This window comes from Hyperoodon ampullatus (assembly GCF_949752795.1).
Source record: "Hyperoodon ampullatus genome assembly, chromosome: 10".
Classification (NCBI taxonomy): Eukaryota; Metazoa; Chordata; class Mammalia; order Artiodactyla; family Ziphiidae; genus Hyperoodon; species Hyperoodon ampullatus.
In genome coordinates this window covers 91,456,107-91,479,937 of record NC_136923.1, presented here as the reverse complement: position 1 = coordinate 91,479,937, position 23,831 = coordinate 91,456,107, and the positions used below count along the sequence as shown (strand labels likewise).

The following is a 23,831-nucleotide window of genomic DNA, read 5'->3' as shown; positions in this document are numbered from 1 at the left end:
ATCATTTTAATATGGAATGGTGTCTAGTTTTTGAATAATTCTGTGGTTTATGGGGTCAGTAACCTTCAGAAGGAACAAAAGTAGTGTTTTCAAGTTATAAAGATTCCAGTATTTTCTCCTGCTTTCGTTCTAATGACAGAAATCATGGTGAGGTAGGGGGGAAGTAAGCCAAGGCAGTGTCTCCATTAGACCTTGGTTTAAATCTCAATTCCTATTTTTACCAGTCATGGGAACTTAGGGTAAGTTTAGGGTAAGTTACCAAACTGCTTTGTGTGAGGTGGGAATAATTCCGTCTCAGAGTTGCTATGAAGATTAAACGAGATAATTTTAAGACGCATACCATAGCTATCATAGGAGCTCGACAGATATTCTTATTCCCATCATCTCCTCCCTTCTCCTGCCTCTCATGTAATGAGTATTTTAGTTCTAGGCCAGTGGTCCCCAAACCAGCAGCATCAGGAGCAGCTGTGAACCTGTTAGAATTAGAAATTCTTGAGCCCCACCCTAGACTTACTGAATTAGAAACTCTGGGGATGGGGTCCTGTGATCTGTGTTTCAGTTCCTCCTCCAGGGGTTTCCGATGCACTGGTCCAGAGTATTTGCAGGGCACTCTATGAGTGAAGTACATATGAGTTGCTCACTGTCATGTGCTTTGAAGAACCTAGGGGCAGGACAGGAATAAAGACACAGACGTAGAGAATGGACTTGAGGACACGGGGAGGGGGAAGGGTAAGCTGGGACGAAGTGAGAGAGCGGCATGGACATATATACACTACCAAATGTAAAACAGATAGCCAGTGGGAAGCAGCCGCATAGCACAGGGAGATCAGCTCCGTGCTTTGTGTCCACCTAGAGGGGTGGGATAGGGAGGGTGGGAGGGAGACGCAAGAGGGAGGGGATATGGGGATATATGTACATGTATAGCTGATCCACTTTGTTATAAAGCTGAAACTAACACACCATTGTAAAGCAATTATACTCCAGTAAAGATGTTAAAAAAATCCTTTAAAAAAAAACAAAAAAATTTTTAAACAAATTTATTTATTTATTTATTTCTGGCTGCGTTGGGTCTTTAGTTGTGGCACACGGGCTTAGTTGCTCCGTGGCATGTGGGATCTTCCTGGCCCAGGGCTCGAACTCTTGTCCCCTGCATTGGCAGGTGGATTCTTAAACACTGCACCACCAGGGAAGCCCAAGACAAAAGAATTTTAACAATGAATATCTATATTCCCAGCACCTCATAGATGCTAACATTAACTTTTTACTGTTCTTGCTTCGTCACACATCTGTTGTCCATCCCTTTAATTTATCCTTCTGTCCTTTGTATTGTGTAGTTTTTTTTGTTTGTTTTGTTTTGCTTTTTGGCCACACTGTGCAGCATGAGGGATCTTAGTTCTCTGACCAGGGATCGAACCTGTGCCCCCCACAGTGGAAGCGCAGAGTCCTAACCACTGGACCGCCAGGGAATTTCCTGTAGGATATAGTTTTAATACTCACTGTGAATTCTCTTGTAGAATGTAAGTACTGCATTCTCCAGTTGTTTGCTTAGACTGGTTGAATGGTTGTATTTTACGCAGATAACTTGCGTAGTCCTATGTCTTGGCTAAAGGAGTTTCTTGACCCTTTATTACTTTGGGATTTGTTCCTTTCTGTGTTGCTGAGACCTTGTGTGCATTCTGAGAGAGTCACAAGGGCTGCTTGAGAGTTCAAACAGGGACTCTTTAGGGACACAGGAGGAGGAGGGAGAAAGTGATAAATGAGTTCAGTGGAATCTACTGATGTTTAATCTGGGATGTGCTTATTCTCACTGCCTGTCCTGGGCCTTTTGGCTGGGGCGCTGGGGCCAGCTGAGGGCTGGCAGTTCTGAGGTCTAATGTTTCTTTGGGGGAAATGGAAGGATGTAAACTTGGCAAGCCTTCTTGTTGTTTTGTTTTGTTTTTTCTCCTGGAACCATTGGTTGCTTTTCTGGGTGTACTGTGTCGTAAGATAGCATCTGGCACAGAGGGATCCCTTTGGAACTAGTATCAGAATTGGGGCCTGCCTCTGTTAAGAAAGGCAGCACGGGCTTCCCTGGTGGCGCAGTGGTTGAGAGTCCGCCTGCCGATGCAGGGGACACGGGTTCGTGCCCCGGTTCGGGAAGATCCCACATGCCGCGGAGCGGCTGGGCCCGTGAGCCATGGCCGCTGAGCCTGCGCGTCCGGAGCCTGTGCTCCGCAACGGGAGAGGCCACAACAGTGAGAGGCCCACGTACAGCAAAAAAAAAAAAAAAAAAAAAGAAAGGCAGCACAGATGAGACAAAGGGGAAAACCTCAGAATGGTCAACTGAAGAGTTATTGAATTACTCATGTTGGAAGCAGGTCTTTGCGCTGCTAGTGCCTGCTCCCTGCTCTGATTGAAACATTCTTCCAGGTTAGCAGATTTAATTGGCTTCGTTGTGAGGACTGACGGGACTGCAGCATTTCCAGTGGATTTATCTTCAGAGCTATTACTTTCCCCAAGTTTCTTAATTTAAATGTTTCATGATCACTTGAGATCAAGATAGAAGCTTTTGATCATTCTTGCTTGGTGGGAACTGGAGGTACTTTTAACTGGGGCCTAGATTTAATCTACCATATTGAATGACTGTTCTCAAACTTACGGGGTGGATCTGAGTACCCTTTTCCAGAAAAAGTAACAGCACTATTTTAGGGTAAAGTGTTTCAAGATACTTTAAATTTTTATATATATTTAAAATTTGCATATATAATTTCCCCTTTAGACTTCCTTTACTATTTCTTCTGGAACTAGTTGATGCATGTATTCTCTATGAAGATGAATTTTCCAAAATGATATAAAGGCAGTGATGATGGATATATTTTCCTTCATTAGACCTGAGGGCATGGATGGTATTGAACCTAGTGGTTCTGACTTGGTTGCACGTTGGAATCACTTTGGGAGCTTAAAAATACTGATGCCAGTTTGGCAAGGTTTCAGAATACAAAATACAAAAACCAATTATATTTCTATGCACTAGCAAAGTAATATGATAATGGCATTAAGACAACAATTCTATTTACAATAATATCAAAAGGAATAAAATACTTGGGAATAAATTTTTAAAAAGAAGTACAAAGCTTATACTCTGAAAACTACAAAACATTGTTGAAAGAAATTCAAGAAGACTAAATACCCCATTTCATGGATTAGAAGACTTAATATTATTAAAAATGACAGTATTCCCCAAAACGGATCTACAGATTCAACACAATTCCTATCAAAATCCCAACCATCTTCTTTGCAGACATTGACGAGCTGATCTTAAATTCATATGGAAATTTGATGGACCTAGAACAGCCAAAACAATTTTGCAAAAGAAACACAAAGTTGGAGAACTCACTTCCTACTTTCAAACTTACTACAGTGCTATAGTAATCAAAACTGTGTGATACCATCAAAAGGACAGACAGATAGATGAATAGAATAGAATTGAGAGTTCAGAAGTAAATTCTCATGTTGTTGGACTGCTTCCTCATACCATCTACAAACGTTAACTCAAAAATGGATTATAGAACTAACTATAAGAGAGCTAAAGCCAAAAAAATCTTAGAAGAAAATATAGGAAATAGAAAAAATTTAATGACCTTGGGTTAGGCAAAGCATGAACAAAAGGAAAAAAATTATACTCTATCAAAACTAAATACCTTTATACTTCAGTGGGTGCCATCAAGAAAGTAAAAAGATAGCCTACAGAATGGGAGAAAGTATTTGCAAATCATGTCTGATAAAGGGCATATGTAGAATAAATAAATAATTCTTAAAACTCAACAGTAAAAACACAATTAAAAATGGGCAAAGGGTCTGAATAGACATTTTGCCAGAGAAGGTGTACAGATTATCAATAAGCACATGAAAAAGTGCTCAAAATCATTAGCCATCAGAGAAATGCAAATCAAAACCACAGTGAGATACCACTTTACACACATTAGGATAGCTAGAATAAAAAAGACAGTAACAAGTTCTGGTGAGGATTTGAAGAAAATGGGAACCCTCATTCTGCTGGTGGGAATGTAAAATGACGCAGTTGCTTTGGAAGATAGCCTAGCAGTTCTTCAAAAGACAAACATAGAGTTATCGTATACCACATCCACTCCTAAGTATATACCTAAAAGAAATGAAAACATGTATATACTATTGAAAGAAGCCAGTCACAAAGGATAACATATTGTATGATTCAGTTTATGTGAAATATCCAGAATAGGCAAATCCATAGGGAAAGAAAGTAGACTGGTCGTTGCCTAAACCTGGGGTGGGAGGATATGGGGGGAAATGGGGAGTGACTACTAGTTGGCATGGGGTTTCTTTTGGGATTATGAAATGTTCTAAAATTGATGTGTGATAGTTGTACAACTCAGCGATTATGTTAAAAGCCATTGAATAAAAGCAATAAAACATATACATATATAAAATACACACATGTATATATATGTATAATATACACATGTACATATATCAGTACATATACATGCATATATAACATACTGATGCCTGGTCCTTCCCTCTGAAATTTCTGAGTTGATCGGTCTGTGGTGTGGCCTGGGCATTGGACTTTTGGAAAGCTCCCCAGGTGATTCTATAAAGCACCCAATGTAGAGAGTCTTTGTTACTAGACCTTGTTCCTCAAGAGTGTATTCTGTGTGCCAGCAGCATCAGTAAGACCTGGGAGCTTATGAGCAGAGCAGAATCTCAGACCCCACCCCAGATCTTCTGAATCAGAATCTGCATTTTTAATAGGATCCTTGATTGATTCGACATTAACGTTTAAGAAGCATTTTCAGTAATGTATTTGAATAGTAAGGCTGGTGAGTGTTATCTTTGAAATTCGCTACCTTCCTGTTGAAACACCCTTCTTCCTTCTGCCCAGGGTTTCTCCTTAAGGCTACTCTTTGGGGTTCCTGTACCCTGTTCCAGTGTGTGTGTATGTGGGGGCCTTCCCCACGCACTACCAACCAATTTTCAGATACCAGCAGAGTCTGGAGATGGTGTTAGATTCCAAACGTTAAGGGTTCAGTTGTGCAAGACTCCCCTCAACCACCACCCCGACAACACACACACCTGCCCATTTCAGACACCAGTCATAAGCCCAGGTTGTTACTTGGGCTTCTGACCACTTGCTCAGATGTAGATTCCTACGCCTCCCTCCATAGACTTCGGACGCCAGTCTCAAGCCCAGGTTGTTAACTGTTCTGCTGACTGATTGGCTGTAAATCAGAGGTTCCCACGATCTCCTCCTTGGATTTGATTAATTTGCTAGAGAAGCTCATAGAACTCAGAGAAACATTTTACTTCCTAGATTACTGGCTTATTATAAAAGAATATAACTCAGGAATAGCCAGATGGAAGAGATACATAGGGCAAAGTATGGGAAAGGGCATGGAGCTTCCAAGCCCTACCCAGCTTACCACTCTCCCCAAATCTCCACATATTTACCAACCAGGAAGCTTTCTGAACCCCATCATTTTGGGTTTTTATGGAGGCTTCATTACATAGGCACAACTGATTAAATCATTGACCATTGGTGATCAATTAAACTTCCAGCCCTTTTCCCCTTCCTGGAGGTTGAGGGTTGAGACTTGAAAGTTCTAATCCTTTAATCATAGCATTGGTTCCCCTGGCAACCAGCCCCCCATCCTTAGGTGACCTGGGGGCATTCCAAAAGTCATTTCATTAATCTCCAAAATATACAAACAGCTCGTGAAGCTCAATATCAAAACAACAAACAACCCAATCAAAAAATGGGCAGAAGACCTAAATAGACATTTCTCCCAAGAAGACATACAGATGGCCAAGAAAGACATGAAAAGATGCTCAACATCACAAATTATTAGAGAAATGCAAATGAAAACTACAGTGAGGTATCACCTCACACTGGTCAGAATGGCCATCATCAAAAAAATCTACAAACAATAAATGCTGGAGAGGTGTGGAGAAAAGGGAACCTTCATGCATTATTGGTGGGGATGTAAATGGATACAGCCACTATGGAGAACAGTATAGAGGTTCCTTCAAAAACTAAAAATAGGGCTTCCCTGGTGGCGCAGTGGTTGAGAGTCCGCCTGCCAATGCAGGGGATGCGGGTTCGTGCCCCGGTCCGGGAGGATCCCACATGCCACAGAGCGGCTGGACCTGTGAGCCATGGCCACTGAACCTGCGTGTCCAGAGCCTATGCTCTGCAATGGGAGAGGCCACAACAGTGAGAGGCCCGCGTAAAGCAAAAAAAAAACAAACTAAAAATAGAGCTACCGTATGACCCAGCAATCCCACTACTGGGCATATATCCAGAGAAAACCATAATTCAAAAAGACATATGCACCCCAATGTTCATTGTAGCACTATTTACAATAGCCAGGACATGGAAGTAAGCTAAATGTCCATCAACAGAGGAATGGATAAAGAAGATGTGGTACATATATACAATAGAATATTACTCAGCCATAAAAGGGAATGAAATTGGGTCATTCGTAGAGACATGGATGGACCTAGAGACTCATACAGAGTGAAGTAAGTCAGAAAGAGAAAAACAGATATCATATATTAATGCATATCGGTTAACATCTGAAAAAATTTGTATAGTTGATCTTATTTACAAAGGAGCAATAGAGACACAGACTTAGAGAACAAACGTATGGATACCAGACTTCCCTGGTGGCGCAGTGGTTAAGAATTCACCTGCCAGTGCAGGGGACACGGGTTTGAGCCCTGGTCCAGGAAGATCCCACATGCCGCAGAGCAACTAAGCCCGTGTGCCACAACTACTGAGCCTGTGCTCTAGAGCCCGTGAGCCACAACTACTGAGCCTGCGTGCTGCAACTACTGAAGTCCGTGCGCCTAGAGCCCATGCTCCACAACAAGAGAATCCGCTGCAATGAGAAGCCTGTGCACCGCAACAAAGAGTAGCCCCCGCTCGCCGCAACTAGAGAAAGCCCGCACGCAGCAACAAAGACCCAAAACAGCCAAAAATAAATGAATAAAATAATAATAATAATAAATTTCTATTAAAACAAACAAACAAACAAAACGTATGGATACCAAGGGGGAAGGTGGGGGAATGAATTGAGAGATTGGGATTGACATATATACACTGTTGATACTATGTATAAAATAGGTAACTAACGAAAATCTATAGTATAGCACAGGGAACTCTACTCAGTGCTCTGTGTTGACCTAAATGAGAAGGAAATCCAAAAAAGAGGGGATATATGTATACATATAGCTGATTCACTTTGCTGTACAGTATAAACTAACACAATATTGTAAAGCAACTATACTCCAATTTAAAAATGTAAAAAAAAAAGTCATTTCATTAACATAACAAAAGACACAGTTCTCTCTCTTACCACTTAGGAAATTCCAGGGGTTTTAGAAGCTCTGTGCTAGAAAAAGGATGAAGACCAAGTATGTTTTTCTTAATATAAATCACAGTATCACAGCTGCCCTTCCCAATGGGGATCTCGTAGTTACTAGTGTTTCTTGTCTATAAAAACCTATTTGTCTTATATCCTTTTCTTCGGGGCTCTGTGCTCTGCAGAGCCCTGAATGAAGTGAGAGTGAGCCATCTGGGGGAAGAGCATCCCCGGGAGAGGAAATGCAAATACCAAGAAAGGCCTTAGGACTGGAGCAAGTTGGGCTTGGAGAAATAGAAGGCTCGGGTTCCCAGAATAAGGGAGGAATGCGGTAGGAATGAGGTCGGGGCAGTAGCTTGGAGTTGGAACGTGTAGGACCTTGTGAGGCATGGTAGAGAGTTTGAGAGGCAACCTAAGGGATATGCACATTCATTGGAGGGTTTGGGGCAGGAAAATAATATATGATTTTTATTTAAAAAATGTATAAAGAGCACTCTGGCTGCCCTTTAGAGTAGAAGCCAAGAGACCCCTGAGAAGGCTCTTGCAGGGGTCTTTGAAAGAGTGATGGTGACTTGAATTGCAGTGGGTGTGGTAGGAAGTGGTTAGATTTGGGACCTGTTTTGGTTGTGGAGTTTGAGGAAGAGAGGAATCAGGGATGGTTTTTGTTTTGGCTCCGCAAGTAGGTAATTGGTTCCAGTGACTGAGATGGGAAGCCTGGGGATGTGGGGAAGCATGTGTGTTGATATGATGGGGCAAGCGGATTCCAAAGCTCTGCTAAGTCAAGTCTGAGGCTGTGATTAGACAACCAGGTGAAGATGTGTAGTAGGCATTTATTGGATATAGGGGTAAGAGAGAAAGAGGTGTCAACCCAGAAACTCCTAGGTTTCTGGGTTATATAACAGCGTGGATGGAAATGCCATTCCTAGAGATAGAAGACACAGGACAAGGATGGGATTTAGGGGAGGGGATCGTGAATTCAGCTTTGCATTTGAGTGTGAGGTCCCTATGAGCCATTCAGGGCCCAGTATGCTAAGTACCCAGTTTGATGTGCAGCTTTGGAGCACATGTGGAGAGATCTGGCCTGGAAGGGTAAATTTGGAATTCATTGATTTTTTTGGTTGAGATTCGGCCAGGAGAATGGAAATCACTCCTGGTCTTTCAAAACAGGAAGTTTCATTCAGCTGATTGGTTATAAAGGTGATGGAGGACCGAGAAGCCAAATAGGGCAGTGAAGCACCTAGATATTAGCAACAACAGGAAGCAGCATTCCCCTGGAAGCCAGGGGACAAGAGGAAGAAAAGGTATTACTAGAATAGGAGTTAGGGTATCTGGTGAGAGCTAGAGCCATTGTGGGAGCTAGAGCCATGGGGAAGGGTCCTGTCCAGGAAGAGCAGGAGATGCAGCCACTGCTGGAGGTCAGTACAGAAAGCAAAGGGGTGGAGGTGGAAATGCCCAGGCTCCTTCCCTCCTCCCACCCTCTAGTTTTTCAGTAATGCCTCCCATTGGCCAAGTCTCCCTGGAACCCGGGAAACACATTCTCTGCGTTACAGAGCAGAGCAGGAAGTGGGGAATGGACCTGAAAGCAAATAGGCAGTGGACCAAATAAATAACTAGTTCTTTCGAGTTAATGAGGTGACCAAAAAGAAAGTGTGAAAAGAAAAAGAGTTTTGATCCCATCCTGAAATTGCAGCATTTAAAAATTGAGTAGAGGAAGTAAAAGAGATTGAGGAGGAATGGCCGGAGAGGAAGAATGAAACTCAAGGAAGTGTGGAATTCTGAAGGCAAGGGAGGAGAAAGTTCCAAGAAAGTAGGGGTGGTTCATTGGGTCTTAGACCGCCGAGAGGTCAGGAAGAAAGAAAATGTGTATGGATGTAGTGACATGGAGGTGGCTGCTGACTTTAGCACCCACTTCAGTGAAACTGTAGGGGAGGAATGGGGATGGGGATGGTGAAGGAGGTGAGGACAGACAGCTCTTTCACACACACATTGTACAGCCAGCAATAGGAGTAAGGGAGGGCTATTTTTCTTTGCTGCTTTATTATTGTTTTTCTATAAGTAGGATATTTTTAGGCATGTTTAACTGCTGGAGAAGAACCCAGTACATGGGGAAATATTCAAGACATAGGAAAGAAGCTAGATGATCAATAGGGTAAATTTCCTGAAAGTCAGCAGGGAATGGGAACTAGAAAACAGTGGAGTTGGCCCTGGAAGGTGGTGTCGGCTCATATGTGTCCAAGGAGAAGAGAAGAGAGGAATGCTGCAGGTGGGGTGGGTTTCTGTTTCGGTGATTGGAACAGAAGGAGTTTTTGCCGCAAAGCTGGTAGGTGGTAGATTCATGCTTCCAGCTCCCACAGATGTCTGAGTGTCTACCATGTACCAGCTCCTGTGATGGGTGTTTCCAGAGGATATGAAGAGGAGTAAGACAGGATCCAGACCTTGAAGGGTGCCTGGGCTACTGGAGAGATATGCAAGTTCACAGTCTACTGCAATGTAGGATGATAATCGCTGCATGATTTCCATGTACAACATGCTTCCATTGTTAACATCTGGTGTTACCTAAGGTGTTGATGGGAATATTGGCAAGTAGGAGGAAAATCCGAGTCTTCTGGAGAATTGCAGGAGAGGAGGCGGTTGTATACTTTATAAAATTCTCTTTGGAGGGCTTGATATTCTAATACATCCTCAAGGAAAAATGCCATACTACCAGCCGCACTGCCATTGAGAATCACACTGTTCTCCTTTTGATGGATTTGTAGGGATTCCTTTTGAAGGGGAAAATAACTTGAACCCCAATATTGAGATAGGCTAAAATAAAAATAATTTTAAACTCACTTAAACTGATAAAACATAATACAAGGGATAAGCACATTAAACTTCTATCTCAAACAACAAGAACATCAGAATAAATGCATAAGCTAAATATTAACTAAAATTATAGACCAATAAAATTTAAGTTAACATTAATGTGATGGGCGTTGCTTAGTTTCCACTAGGCGACTTTTAACAGTTAGGCTCTGAGTTTGGTGTGTTCCAGGGAACAAGTGGTCATTCAGTGATCTTTCCACTTTTCTGTGTTGGAATCACTAAAAATCTTCATTTGTACAGCTTTCACTTGGCCCAGATACTTCCATTGTTTTCTCTTCAGCCTGTGACAATGAAAGCATTCCTCCTTGGCAAAACAGGACTGCCCCGCCAGCACAAGTGTGAGCGTGGACACTGAGTGGAAATGGGTCTTCTCTGCTTTTTTAAGACCATTAAATAAACATGAAATGGGGGAAAAAAACCCAGCCATGGAGAACTTGGGAGCTCTCAAGAATGCACCTTTGCACCCAGTTTGAAAAGTACTGTGCTAGCTGGTCTGCAAGGTGCTGTGAGAGCAGACAGTCTGGGCGTTGCATCAGACTGGGGTCCAAGGCAAGGAAGGCTTTCTCGAATAAGAGAAGCTTAAGGATGAGAAATGTAAAACTAAGGTCTCTTTTTAACATTAGTTATGGTTTATTGTTTGATTTGGGGCTTCTTTGTAGTCATCTGGTACCAGGTTTTCCTATCAGTCCTCTGATGTCCTGTGTAGTTGACAAAGGGGTATGAAGGTGATCCCCGTCACTAGAAATATCGTATTTGTGAAAAGTCAAGGTTTCTGAAAGGGGTTTTGTAAGAAAACAGTTTTAGGATCATGCTGTACCAGGAAACAACTTACTGCTTAGCTATGGGTTGTTGATTTATTTGAATTTTTTTGAACCCATTATATGTTTCCAAGCCAGGATACTTTGGGTGTGTTAAAAGGCTTTTTGAATTGGAAGAGATACCATCTTGAGTTGTACTAATAATTTAGCTCAATGGCATCCAACAAAGAAGGCATTATTCTTGGATCATGTACACACATCATAGTCTGAACTGGAGTAAACAGAATATTGGCTTCAATAAGAGATGTTATTTAGAACACACTTGAGACATTGTGATGTAATTGTGTACCAAGGGGCCGAGAAGTGTTAGTCTGCATTTTATTAAATATCCATTTTAGTGTACAGCATTGTACTAGGAATGATAAAAAGAAAAACAGACATTTACTCAAGGCCTGTCTAGATTTTGGCCTCAAGTACTTCCCCCGCATCACCTTCTTTCCCACCCATGGCTGAGCTAGGGATGAGAAACCCTAGGTCAAGAGGTCACCAACTCAGCTTCAAGCCATGTGGGCTGCCAGTTTTTATTTGACCTCAGAACCCCAGCACCGGCACCTAGAAGTGTCCACGATCCTGGGGCTCAATTTAAACTTTCAGTTACCGGCACTCGTTACCTCTCTTCTCCCAACAATGCCTGTTGTCCTCTTACCTCCCCTCCCCACCCTCTTGGGGTCACATCTCTTTTGGGGCTTTCATGTCTGCGTGCCTGCCTGAAGTTCAGAGACTTCTATTCCATCCTCTTCTTTACATTTGCATTCCTCTTTCACTTTTCAGAGTATTTTCGTGTATTTATCCTCATGGAGGACACTCCATTTCCCTGAGAGTAGAGGCTAGGCAGGTGGTGTTGTCCCATCTTACAACTGTGAGTGCCGCAGCGAGAGGGGTTAATTAATTACTTGCCCAAGATGCAGAGGAGACTTTTAGAGCTTGTACTTCAGTTGTGATCATTAGAATCCAGTTCCATCAACTATTCATTGTAATGCTTTTTTTTTTCTTAGAAAAAACCTTTAAGAAAGCTATAAGGTAGTAACAGAGAATGAGCAGTTGTATAGTAAATATATTGGTGTGTGTGTGTGTGTGTGTGTGTGTGTGTGTGTGTATAATTCTTGTGGTGGATACATAGGAGCTTTGTCTGAATGTTGTAGCCCTTTTTGCCTTGTCCATCTAATAGGTGAGAATATCTAATGAAGAATGCCCTTTGGTCAAGTGGAAAATAACATCCCTGAAAGGGGCCTAGAAGAAACCCCTTTCTGGGAAGACTCCACTGTACATAATTCACAGGCTCTCAGGGTTGGAAGAGACATGTCATCTGGTTCACCAGGTGTTTGATGGTTAAATCCTTGGTTAGATCCCATCTGAATCCTTGAGGGCTGTGGAATGATTTTGAGGAACAATCATTATTATACATGACCTGTAATGACCTAAAGATGTTTCTATGTTCTATCAAACTAAATGGAATATTGGCGATTTAAAAGAAAAAATTGTTTCATTATTTTTTGGGTCATCGGAGCAGGAATAAAGATGCGGAAAGGGGAAGCTGGGATGAAGTGAGAGACAAGCATTGACATATATACACTACCAAATGGATGGCTAGTGGGAAGCTGCTGCATAGCACAGGGAGATCAGCTCGCTGCTTTGTGACGACCTAGAGGGATGGGTTAAGGAGGGTGGGAGGGAGGGGTTATGGGGCTATATGTATACATATAGCTGATTCCCTTTGTTGTACAGCAGAAATTAACACAACATTGTAAAGCATTTATACTCCAATAAAGATGTGAAAAAAAAAGATTTTTGAAAAGTTCAATTTTTGAAACATTTCCCTTAGAATTTGTTAGCTGTTACGAAAATTGCATAGTTAGACATTTGTTTAATCCTGTTGTTTAATGGAATGTGATTTTTTTTTAATGTGACTAAATGACGGTAGTTTTCTTTTTTCTCTTTCTGTGTTTCTCTGTATTTACAAGCTAGATGCCATTTCTCCCAGAATTGTTAACCATTGTACGTAGGTTTAGTTTGTGTAACTTGCACAGGGGTCAGTGTGAATGCTTATGGTTCTTTTGTGCTTTAGCCAGAGGTACTAAAGAAGAGAGGGAAGGTTTGAGATTAAATTTTTGTGAAAGCTAATAGAAGACATATAATGAACCTAAGTTACTTGAAAATTCAGTAAGAGGCAGTAACTTGGGCTGGTTGTTTTCCCTCTTTGCCTTTGAATAGAAATGCATGCCCTAGTGAGGGAGTGTCAAGTGCCTGTGCTGTAGCGTCACTTAGCAACATGCACTTACAAATCTCTATTTTGAACCATTGTTTCTCAGAATTAAAAAAAAAAAAAAAAAAAAAGGTCATATATTTAGACCCTGTAGTCAGTGTATACACCTCTAACTTCTGCCCTAAAAGCACAGGTCTGATAATATTGTGGTCAGGAGAGTCTTTGTGGGAAGCTTCAAAATTCACTGGGTTTATGTATCCTGGTTGCAGTGTATCTAAGAGCATTACATTAGCAAATAGAACATACATTATAAACTCTTGGGAAAGCTTAGATTTCAGCTTTACAAATTTGCAGTATAAGTTGAGATGAATTTTTTTGCCTATAAAGACTCACATAGTCTCTTTAGTTCCTATTTAACTCTAAGCCTTTTCTATGGATGCAAATAAATAGTTCTACAGAGAGGCTTGAATAGAGGTGTGTGTGATGTTCTCTTATAAATATCTGCTCTGTTTATGGAGCTTCTCTACCACAAGTGGTTTAACGGGTTTCCTGAAGGGAGTGGAGAAAGAATAATCTTAGAAGGCTAAAGGATTAACATTTGCTCCACAAAGTTTTTGGAAGTCTGAGACCAGGTGAAATGCAGTAGAAATATGACTAAATCTGCATTTTGCACACTTCCGACGGGCTTCCATGTACAAAATTTTAGCTTTGTGTTTGTGCGTATGAGTGTTTTAAACCCTGTGAAGTAGCCATAACAGGTTTTATTGTCCCCATTTTAAAAATTAAGGGAGGCAAGTCGGGGTCATGGTTTAGGTAATGTTCCCATTGTCACCTGATAGAGTGGCACTGAGGCTAGAGCCCAGATATTGGGATTTGACGCTCATTATACTGTTCACTTTGTTCTTCTCAGATATCTTCCCCTTGAGCCTAGAGACCATACCTTTTCACTCTTTCTACATCAGTTTCAAGTGGCAGCGGGAGAAATCAAGGCAGGAACGCTGGAATCTGTGTGGCAGTTGGAAGGCCGAGAGGTCCTCCGGAGCAGAGCTGGGTGGACAGGGCTTCCCATCATTTACTCATTTATTTGTCCCTTAGTGTGACACTAGTTTTCTTAGGCACTTTGGCAGTTCCTCTCGAGTTTTGCCTGTACATTGAAGTTCTTCCCCACATTTCCTTGCTACTGCTTTCTTATCATTCTTCCTCGTACTGGAGACCTTGTCTGGCATAGTAACTCCTAGAGCAAGTGATTGTTCACTCTTCTCTTGAGCAAAAAAGTGACAGTTAAAATATTATATCTCTACGGGGCCAATTGTCGGGGAAGAGTGACTTGAGAGGACCCTGTTCTCAGATATTGTTTATTCTCCAATTCATACTAAATCATCTTTTATTCCCCAATTCATACTAAATCTTAAGCATTTTCCCATGTCTTTAAACATCATTTGAAAATATTTTTCTTGATTCTTCAGCATTCTATTGCATGGCTTTAGTTTTTTTTTTTTTTTTTTTTTGTGGTACGCGGGCCTCTCACTGCTGTGGCCTCTCCCATTGTGGAGCACAGGCTCTGGACGCTCAGGCTCAGCGGCCATGGCTCACGGGCCCAGCCGCTCCGCGGCATGTGGGATCTTCCCAGACCGGGGCACGAACCCGTGTCCCCTGCATCGGCAGGTGGACTCTCAACCACTGCACCACCAGGGAAGCCCTAGTATAATTTATTGATGCATTTTTCTATTTTGGATATTGAGGTTATTTTCTAGTTTTTTCTGTGATAAAAAACTGACTCCTTGGAAAAGGGAATTTTTAAGTATTTACAGAGTTAAAAATATGGTTTAAATAGTTTGCCTTAGTCATTAATTCATTAGTACATTATAACAGTAACTTCAATCAGATAAATACATGATTGTTTTTCTGAAATAATACAATTGTGATAGTTTTATTTTCAGACAGGGAAAATGCATAAAGATGGTCAATGAAAGGAAAAGATGTCACAATTATATCATTAGGATTTATTTACTAGTTAAGCTTTTATAAAAGGTGCGACAGCAGTATTTTTAATGTAGCAGGTTGATACATAAATGTATAGAGTTGTAAAAATCGGAACCAAATTATGACTAATCATTACTTTGTAAGAGTCATTAATTTATTGACCCTTATGTATCCTGGGGAGTGTCTTCCTCAAACATTTGAGCTTGACTGTTTTTCATCATGCATATAGAAAAGAGCTCACCAATTATAAGCAAACTAGTAGAAATTGAGGAACCAGCTTTTGAATTGCTTAAGAGTTTGATCTCCCAGGACTATGCCTTTTATTTTTTTATTTTTTATTTTTTTTTTGACAGGGTCATTAATTAATTAATTTATTTTTTATTAGTTTCTGCTTTATAACAAAGTGAATCAGTCATACATACACATCTGTTCCCACATCCCTTCCCTATTGCGTCTCCCTCCCTCCCACCCTCCCCATCCCACCCCTCCAGGCGGTCACAAAGCACCGAGCTGATCTCCCTGTGCTCTGCGGCTGCTTCCCACTATCTATCTACCTTACGTTTGGTAGTGTATATATGTCCATACCTCTCTCTCACTTTGTCACAGCTTACCCTTCCCCCTCCCCATATCCTCAAGTCCGTTCTCAAGTAGGTCTGTGTCTTTATTCCCGTTTTACCCCTAGGTTCTTCCTGACATTTTTTTTTTTTTTAATTCCATATATATGTGTTAGCATACGGTATTTGTGTTTCAGGACTATGCCTTTTAATTCCCTGTGGGCCTGTGGGATGGGTTGGAGGGGAGAAGGGACGGGTCAGAGGTCTTCATAAAGCTCTCAGTTCCTTTACAGTCTGACTCACTTCTCCACCCAGTGTCCAAGATCCACATGCAACAGGCCATGAGTAGACCAAGTGTGTCGACGGTGTTCTGCTTCCTCTCTCCGGATTTCTTATGTCCTATCCAATATTTTCTCTCCCCGGGTTCTCCTCAAACTTCCTCATCATAGCATCTACCAAGGCCTATAGTTCTGGGAAGGTCTCATTCTCCCAAATTGTCTTTGACACTTCTTCCAGGTGTAGTTGCTATTGAGAGTATTCATAGGTGAGCCAGTGCCTTAATCTTATTTTGATTCTGTTTGGCAAGCTCAGCACGAGGGTCACAGAGTTCTACTTTCTGGCAAATTTTGAGGAAGAGGGACTGGGTAAAAATGGAACCGGGAAGTCATGTAAGTTAAAAAAAAAAAAAAAAAGGTACAAAGAAGGCTTTTGCCATTAGTGCAAAAGAACGTTTCTCCTTTTCCCAATCTATGGTGGATAAAATGTGTGAGCGTACAGGCATTGACTTGTTGCCTTGGATAACCTCAGTATTCTTAGGATGAAGTCATACATAATTAATTACCTGTCTGCATTCTTTCCAGAGTGATGGCTCTTAGTATTATTCACACTCATGATAACTTATGTTTCCTGAGTACAGCAGCCCCAGGTCTGCCAATTAAGGAAGAAGAGGCAGTGGTGGTTATATAACCTTGGTGCTTCTGTAATGCGGTGGGTAATTATCTGTCTTTTTTTCTTCTTAATGCCTAGTGTCTGAAACAGTACATGCAGCTGGCAATCCGAGAAGGATGTGGGTCTCCCATCACTTGCCCTGACATGGTGTGCCTAAACCACGGGACCCTACAGGAAGCTGAGGTATGGATGCCTGCACTGATTTTTCCCTCTTTCCTGTTGACATGATTTCCTAGGATCTTGACTCTTTATGTACTTCTCTGCCAGGGAGTCAAAAACAAAATACAGAGGTTAACTTTTTAAAGGAGTACTTTATTGCTACATACCTTGGATTCTTTATAGAAACTGTTAAAGCTGTTACTTACTTTGGTTCTATTTCTAAATGCCCTCTGAGTGTTGAAGAAGCTCTAGAATAGGCTAAGGTGCTAGAAATTTACCAAATGTGAGGTTTAGAGGCTGAATAGTCAGTGGCCTTATCTGAATAGTCAGATAAACAGGTGACAGATTAGCCACGGTTATAAATAATATAAATTATTGTGATTCTACAAAGGTAGCCTGAGTTGAACCATTTCCAAAGAGCAGAGAAAGGCCTTTCATTCAATATTTATCAGGCATAGAAATGTCTTTTTTGAGTGAGTTCTTCTCCCACTGTATTAAGACTGTGATGTATCTCTTTCCTTTGTTTTTTCAATCCCTGATTAGTAGCTTGCCCTTAAATCTGCTTTTAACCTTCAGGCCCTGCTCACTTTAAATCTTGTCTGTGTTCATGTAGTTGCTTTCTTAGCCAGTATACCATCTAATCCTTTCATAAACTGAAAGGATTAGATGGTATAAAACTGAAGCCCAGAGTGTCTAAGTAATTTGCCCAAGAGTGCATATCTAAAAAGCAGAAGAGCTAGAATTCCAATCCAATACTTTCTGACAAATTACATGGCTTTAAGAGTAGAACTAGGTAGATAAATAGAATGCATGATAAAGGACTTGATAATTGAAAGCCCAATAGAGTGCATATGTGTGTGTAGATATATAGGTCTGTGGATATGTATGTATGTGGATATGTGCCTGTGTGTGTATGAATATGTGTATGTAAACACGATACATACACACACATATGCTTTGTATACAAATATATATGCTTTACATATACATCCTTTGCTTTGTAAGCAAAGCAGTCAGAAAGATGTTATAGACCATTTTTAACCAATCTGCATCTGGGCACCCTGTGTTTAGCTTATGAAATATCGGGTAAGTGGTACAATTGAGCTTGAAGTGTTTTGGGGGGAAGAATAAAAGGAATACATAATGGTTTAGAAGTTGTTCATTTTAGGAAAATCATGAAATAAATTGAATTTTTAAAATAAAAAGGTAGTATTGAATATGTACATCCAGTGGTGAGAAATGTTTACTTTTGTGTGAGAAATGGGTAGAGGAAATTAAAATGGGGAAAAATTAGGTTATCTACCAAGAATACTATTGATCTGTGCAACTTGGAAGTGGTTTTTAAAATGAGACCCAGATTTGTAGGAGCATCGTTCTATACATAAGCCTTCCAGGGAATATGCTTCCTTTTTTTACTGAGTGTACAATGTGCCAGGCCCTGTTCCGGGCCAGGACAGAGGTGAATAAGACAGTCCCAGTGCTGTCCTCCTGGAGCTTCTGATCTAGCAGGGAGACATTATACTGATAAAGAGCCAGATAATTATAAGAGCAAAAAGTGTAAGACGGAACAGGCAGCAAGAGCCGTGTCTGCCGTAGAACCTTATTTAATTCATGTATGCAAAATCTATTAAACATAAATGAAGTGACGTTTCTAAACAAGCCTTTGAAATTAATCCCAGTCTCTCTTCTAGATAAGCCTACAGCTGTCTATTTACATCTAACTAAAATTAAAATTAGAGATTCATTCCTTTGTTTGCACTGATCACATTTTAAGTACTCAGTAGCTACATGTGGCTAGTGGCTACCAGGTTAGACAGCACAGAACAGAACATTTCCATCTTTGCAGAAAGCTCATTACATAGTGGCGTTCTAGACTTTGAATGAATAGTAACCATTAGCCATTGACACTTTGGATATCACATGTTAGGGCTAATGTTGTACAGATGAATGAAGACAGGCCATGGTTTGTCTGAGAGATCTCTAGAACAGTCTAACTTTTCTGGTTTTCTTAGTATAGACATTCCCTGGTCATCTTCCCCCATAGTTCTCTTCTCCTTCTTAATCCTTACTTTTCCCTCTGTTCACATGCTCATTCACACTTCCCTAGTGCTGATTCCATTTACCCAGCTTTACTCTAAAAACAATTTTACTTTTAGGCTGCATTAAAAGCAAATAAACCCATAATGGCTCTTAAAAATGACAAAAGGGTATTTGAAAAACAGAACGAAAACATACTCCAAACTAAACTATGGTACTTCTTACATTCTCCAAAGTCTGTTTCCCATTAGGTAAGTAAGAGACACTCCAGGACATTAAAGGACCATTTCTGTACTCATAGGTCTGGCTAAGAGCCTGACTGAAGATGGGCGTGAATTACAGTAATCAAATGTTCTTAATTAACTTGCCACTATTTTTTTTTCAGAGTAAAAAAATGTAGTGGTGGTGGTGATTGTCTCTCATTTTTGAACTGAGAAATGAATAGGTTATAATGGAGCTATTGGTGGCTTCAACAGTTTATATGGGACTGTTCCTTTCAAAGCAAATACCTTACACACATGAGCTTGGGCTGTACCATCTTCCTTTCTGACTTGACATCAAGCTTTTCTCATATACAGTTATTATTATTATCACATAGCTCTTAATCTGGATATTATTGAGTATATCACAGTGGGGCTTATCCACATTGTGCTTGACTAGATTCTGTCTCTGACTGCTTCTTCCGTCATTTAAAAAAGTTGTTATTTTTATAGGTAACACATAAATATACTTTGCTTGTTAAGAATAATTCTGGCTCAGGCTGAGGTTCCCTTTGTGCTGCAGCTATTTATAGTACAATATATGGTTCTTCACCGTTCATTGTCTTACAAAATGCATGTAAGTATAAAATTTTTCATCTTCAAAGGACACCAGGAATTTAAGCTCTTTCCTCTGAATGCCTTCCTATGGAGGTCTAGCTCACAAAGGTGACTGTGCTTCATATGTGTGTCTCCTGCAAGCTGTAATGCTTCCAAGATTGGCTCAGTTGTGGCTTTGCCCCTTCACTTCTATTTATCAGGAGTGGCTTCAGCAGCAAAGCATTCAATGCCCAACCCAAATACTGTTTACATAAGAAACAGCAGAAAAGGCAGCTTCCTTCAATGTCACGGAAGCTGGCGGGAGTCAGTGACTGGAGGACTTGTGTCCTAGAGGCGCAGTTACTGGGACCCGGGGAAAAGGAAAACCTTACTTGCGTCATCTGGTACTTTCAGCTGTTGCTCAGCAGCGTTTCGAATGCACTTGATCCAGGAATCTTGTCCAACATGGAATTATGAAAGGCAGGACACAGATGGTTGGTTCTGATAGCATTTCTTCAGGCCAGGCCTTTGCTTGAAGTTAGAAGCCCTGTTAAAAAGGTGATGACTCATTTAAGCAGTTTCCTTACTGTGTTAGGGAAGTAACATACCACCACAGGGAGAACCTGACCCATTTGTCTGGGCCATGTCAAATTTGAGTGGCGAGGGACTTCCCTGGTGGCACAGTGGTTAAGAATCCGCCTGCCAGTGCAAGCGACACGGGTTCAATCCCTGGTCCGGCAAGATCCCACATGCTGTGGAGCAACTAAGCCTGTGCGCCACAACTACTGAGCCTGCGCTCTAGAGCCCGAGAGCTACAACTACTGAGCCCATGTGCCACAACTACTGAAGCCTGCGCACCCTAGAGCCCGTGCACTGCAACGAAGAGTAGCTCCCGCTCGCTGCAACTAGAGAAAACCCACACGCAGCAACGAAGACCCAGTGCAGCCAAAAATAAATTTAAAAAATACATATTAAAAAAAAAATGTTAAGTGGAGCACATACCTACCATTACACAGCCTGAGAAGTTGAATTTCTACCCCTTTCCAGCTGGCAGTGGATGGCAGGGAACAGCTTCTCACCCACCAATACTCCTTCCAAGTCCTGGGGCACTGACATGACCTGCCTTTACTGCTGGTGCCACAGCACATACCCAGAGTATGAATGGGTGCAGCTGTTCTTGTCAAGAACGGGGGCTCCAGAATTGCTGTAGGAAGGGATTTAGGGTGGGGCACTGTGGAAGGACTGGGATGGGGGGATGGAGGAGTGGAGTGCCAAGAAATTTGAAGTTATGTTTGCAAAATAAACACAGTTTTTACTCATATCACGTGTTTGTTTAGGGTGGCTTAGGTAAAGGCTGCTGGAATTATAAGAGATCCAGTTATTCCCCCCACATCACCCTTTAGCACTGTCTCCACTTGCCATCTTTTCATTTAACTCTTTTTTCCCCCCATTATCTGAGTATGAAGCTGGGGCAGAGGTAAAATGAGGATGCCCAGGCAAGTGGCCATATCGATGTTCCTGTAGTTTAAGGACCTGAATGGGAAGGGACTGAGCATGTCTATAAACAACCTTTGGCTGTGATCCCTGTTGGCTGGAGAAGAATAAAACTTTGGGGTGGCACAGGATAAAGGAATCTGCCATGCTGGAGTTAATAGATGTTTCTGAGATTCTAAGCTGAACTTCGTCTTAGAACATATTTAAAACGTTGTTTGAGGGCCCGCACGCAGCAGCGAGGACCCAATGCAGCCAAAAATAAATAAATAAATAAATAAATTTTTAAAAAAGGTATGGCTATATACATTTTTTAAAAACTGCATATAAGTGGAGAGTAATGTTTCTAAGCTTCTCCTTTAAGTAAAGGCAAATATAAGAAGACTCAGGGGCGGTGGGGTGAATGTGTCACGTGGATGTGCACCTGGGCATATCCCTTTTACTCATTGATGGGCTGAGGGAGAGAGGCGGGGGATGATGTGGGAAGATGTACTGAGGCCTCTGCAGAACAGGTAGAAAAAGAAGAACAAAAGCAGCCCTTTCTGAAAGATTCCTGGCCCTGGAATTCCAGGTCTCCTCCATCTTTTGCTTCCCCAATGAGCCATACCTTCTGGCTCTCAGACAATGATGCCCTCTTGTTTTTTCACCTAGGATTTGATAGCTAGTGTGAGCTTGGTTTATTACAGTCATATGAATGGGTGGATGGGCCAGTTTTTATTTTCTGGGTTGTGATAGGAAACATTCTTAGTTTCTGTGTTAGTGTGATAGGGCACTTATCCATAAGGCCAGTACTATTTCTCTTACCAGTATTTTTGCAAGTCACAGCCCTTCAAAAATTGCCAAAACCTTGACATGCTGTAATGATCAATTTCTGTGGTCAATTTCATCTCCAGATCTACTGATCTTTTGTATTCTATGTTCAGCCTGTTCCTTTAATTTTTAAGAGCAACCATAGCAGAAGTATGACTTAAAGGGTCAAACCTAAGTAAAGTCCGGCCTATTTTTTCCCTCTTCTATCCTGGCTTTCCAGACCTTGATGGGTAGTACATACATGAAAGCCAATCCCTAGCTTTTGTGTTTTAACCATTTTACTTTTCTAACTAAAAGACAGCATATATTGTATTTATCAATATAATGAGAACACACTGTACTCTTAGCATTAATGCTTCTCTGGCAAGCAGGCTTCCCTGTCTGCTCTTTCTTTTCCTTTGGTTTTTATAGGGTTAGTGTCAATGTAGGTGGTGATGTCTGCTCAAATATTATGGTCATAGTTAGTAATGGTCCACAAGGGTGTGCCTTTTTGTTTCTTCTCATTTGTGGATTTTAGCTATATCCAATTAACTGTTATATATAATAGTTCCAGCACCCCACATATACATATATTCTGAATTCCCTGCCTATGCTCTGCTGTAGGTGGAGGGGGGTGAAAAAGTGAAGACTTTCATCAGAGTAGGAACTGGGTATTGAAAAAATACCCCCAGGTTCATTTTTAACAACAACAACAAAAAAGACAGTGATTGCAGTTAATTAGTAGCCTTTTGTTGTTATTATTCTGATATTATTGTTTTTGTTCTATTAAAATGAAACTGAATTTGCCTTCTCTTTGAATGAAAAATTTTTTTCTCTTTGGAAAGTTTCAATAGTGATGAGGAGAAAATGTGGTCTTTGGATAGGAGGAGAGGAAAATTTTTGTTTAACAGGTAGGTTAGTACAAATTTCAAAGGACAAATAACGAAAAATCACTTTAAATCAAGTTCAGGATTTTTTAGTAGTTGATTTGAGGGGGGGAGTTCTCTCAACAGTTGAGAAAATACTTAGAAATTTCTGTTTCTGCTGTTTGAATATGAGTCTGGTTAGTAATGCATTAGAACTCACTGAATAAAATAAGTCTTGTTAGTCTGTATTGACCTAAATAAATAAATGAATAAACAAATACATGAGGGATAAGGGACAACTCTTACTTATAATAGAATTCTAATTAATAAATGTGGAAATGAATGATGGAAATTGAAAATCATTAAGCAAATAACACAGTGATAATTATTATAGGCAAGAATTATTGATAGATACAAAAATTAGGAAGACGTATGATGAAAAACAGTGTATTTGCAGAATCTCAAAGTATCTCACTACAAGATACTTGCTGGTTAACAAAGGGTAGAGAAATCTGGCAGATATCACCTTAATCAAGTTAAAAAGTTAACATCGACAGTAATGAGACAGGTTGTCCTCATTTATCTCCTGATGACGCAACATCACTTCTGTGATATTCTTGCTAAAAATGCACAACCTCAGCCTAATCATGAGAAGGCATCAGACAAACCCACATTGGAGAACATTGTACAAAATAAGTGGCCTGGACTCTTCAAACATGTCAAGGTCACAAGAGCCAAAAACAGACTGAGGAACTTCCATAGACCGGAGAAGGCTAAGGAGACGTGGCAACTAAATGCAAGGTGGTATCCTGAATTGGATCTTGTGCTGAAAAAAAAAAAAAAGACATTAGTGGGACAATTTGTGAAGTTTGAATATGGACTACAGATTAATTATTTTGTATCAGGGTAAATTTTATTATTTTAATAATTAACTATGGTTAT

At 40.8% G+C, this 23,831-nt stretch overlaps 1 protein-coding gene across 1 annotated transcript in view; it reads left to right on the top strand.

Moving 5' to 3' along the window:
* Positions 1 to 23,831, top strand: part of RNF144B (ring finger protein 144B) — a gene marked incomplete at its 3' end in the record, with an annotated part of 64,642 nt that overhangs the window by 13,077 nt on the left and 27,734 nt on the right. The window contains exon 2 of the mRNA XM_079713969.1: positions 16,829 to 16,933. Within this exon, the coding sequence (XP_079570095.1) occupies positions 16,829 to 16,933 (105 nt within the window). The remainder of the gene's footprint in view (positions 1 to 16,828; positions 16,934 to 23,831) is intronic.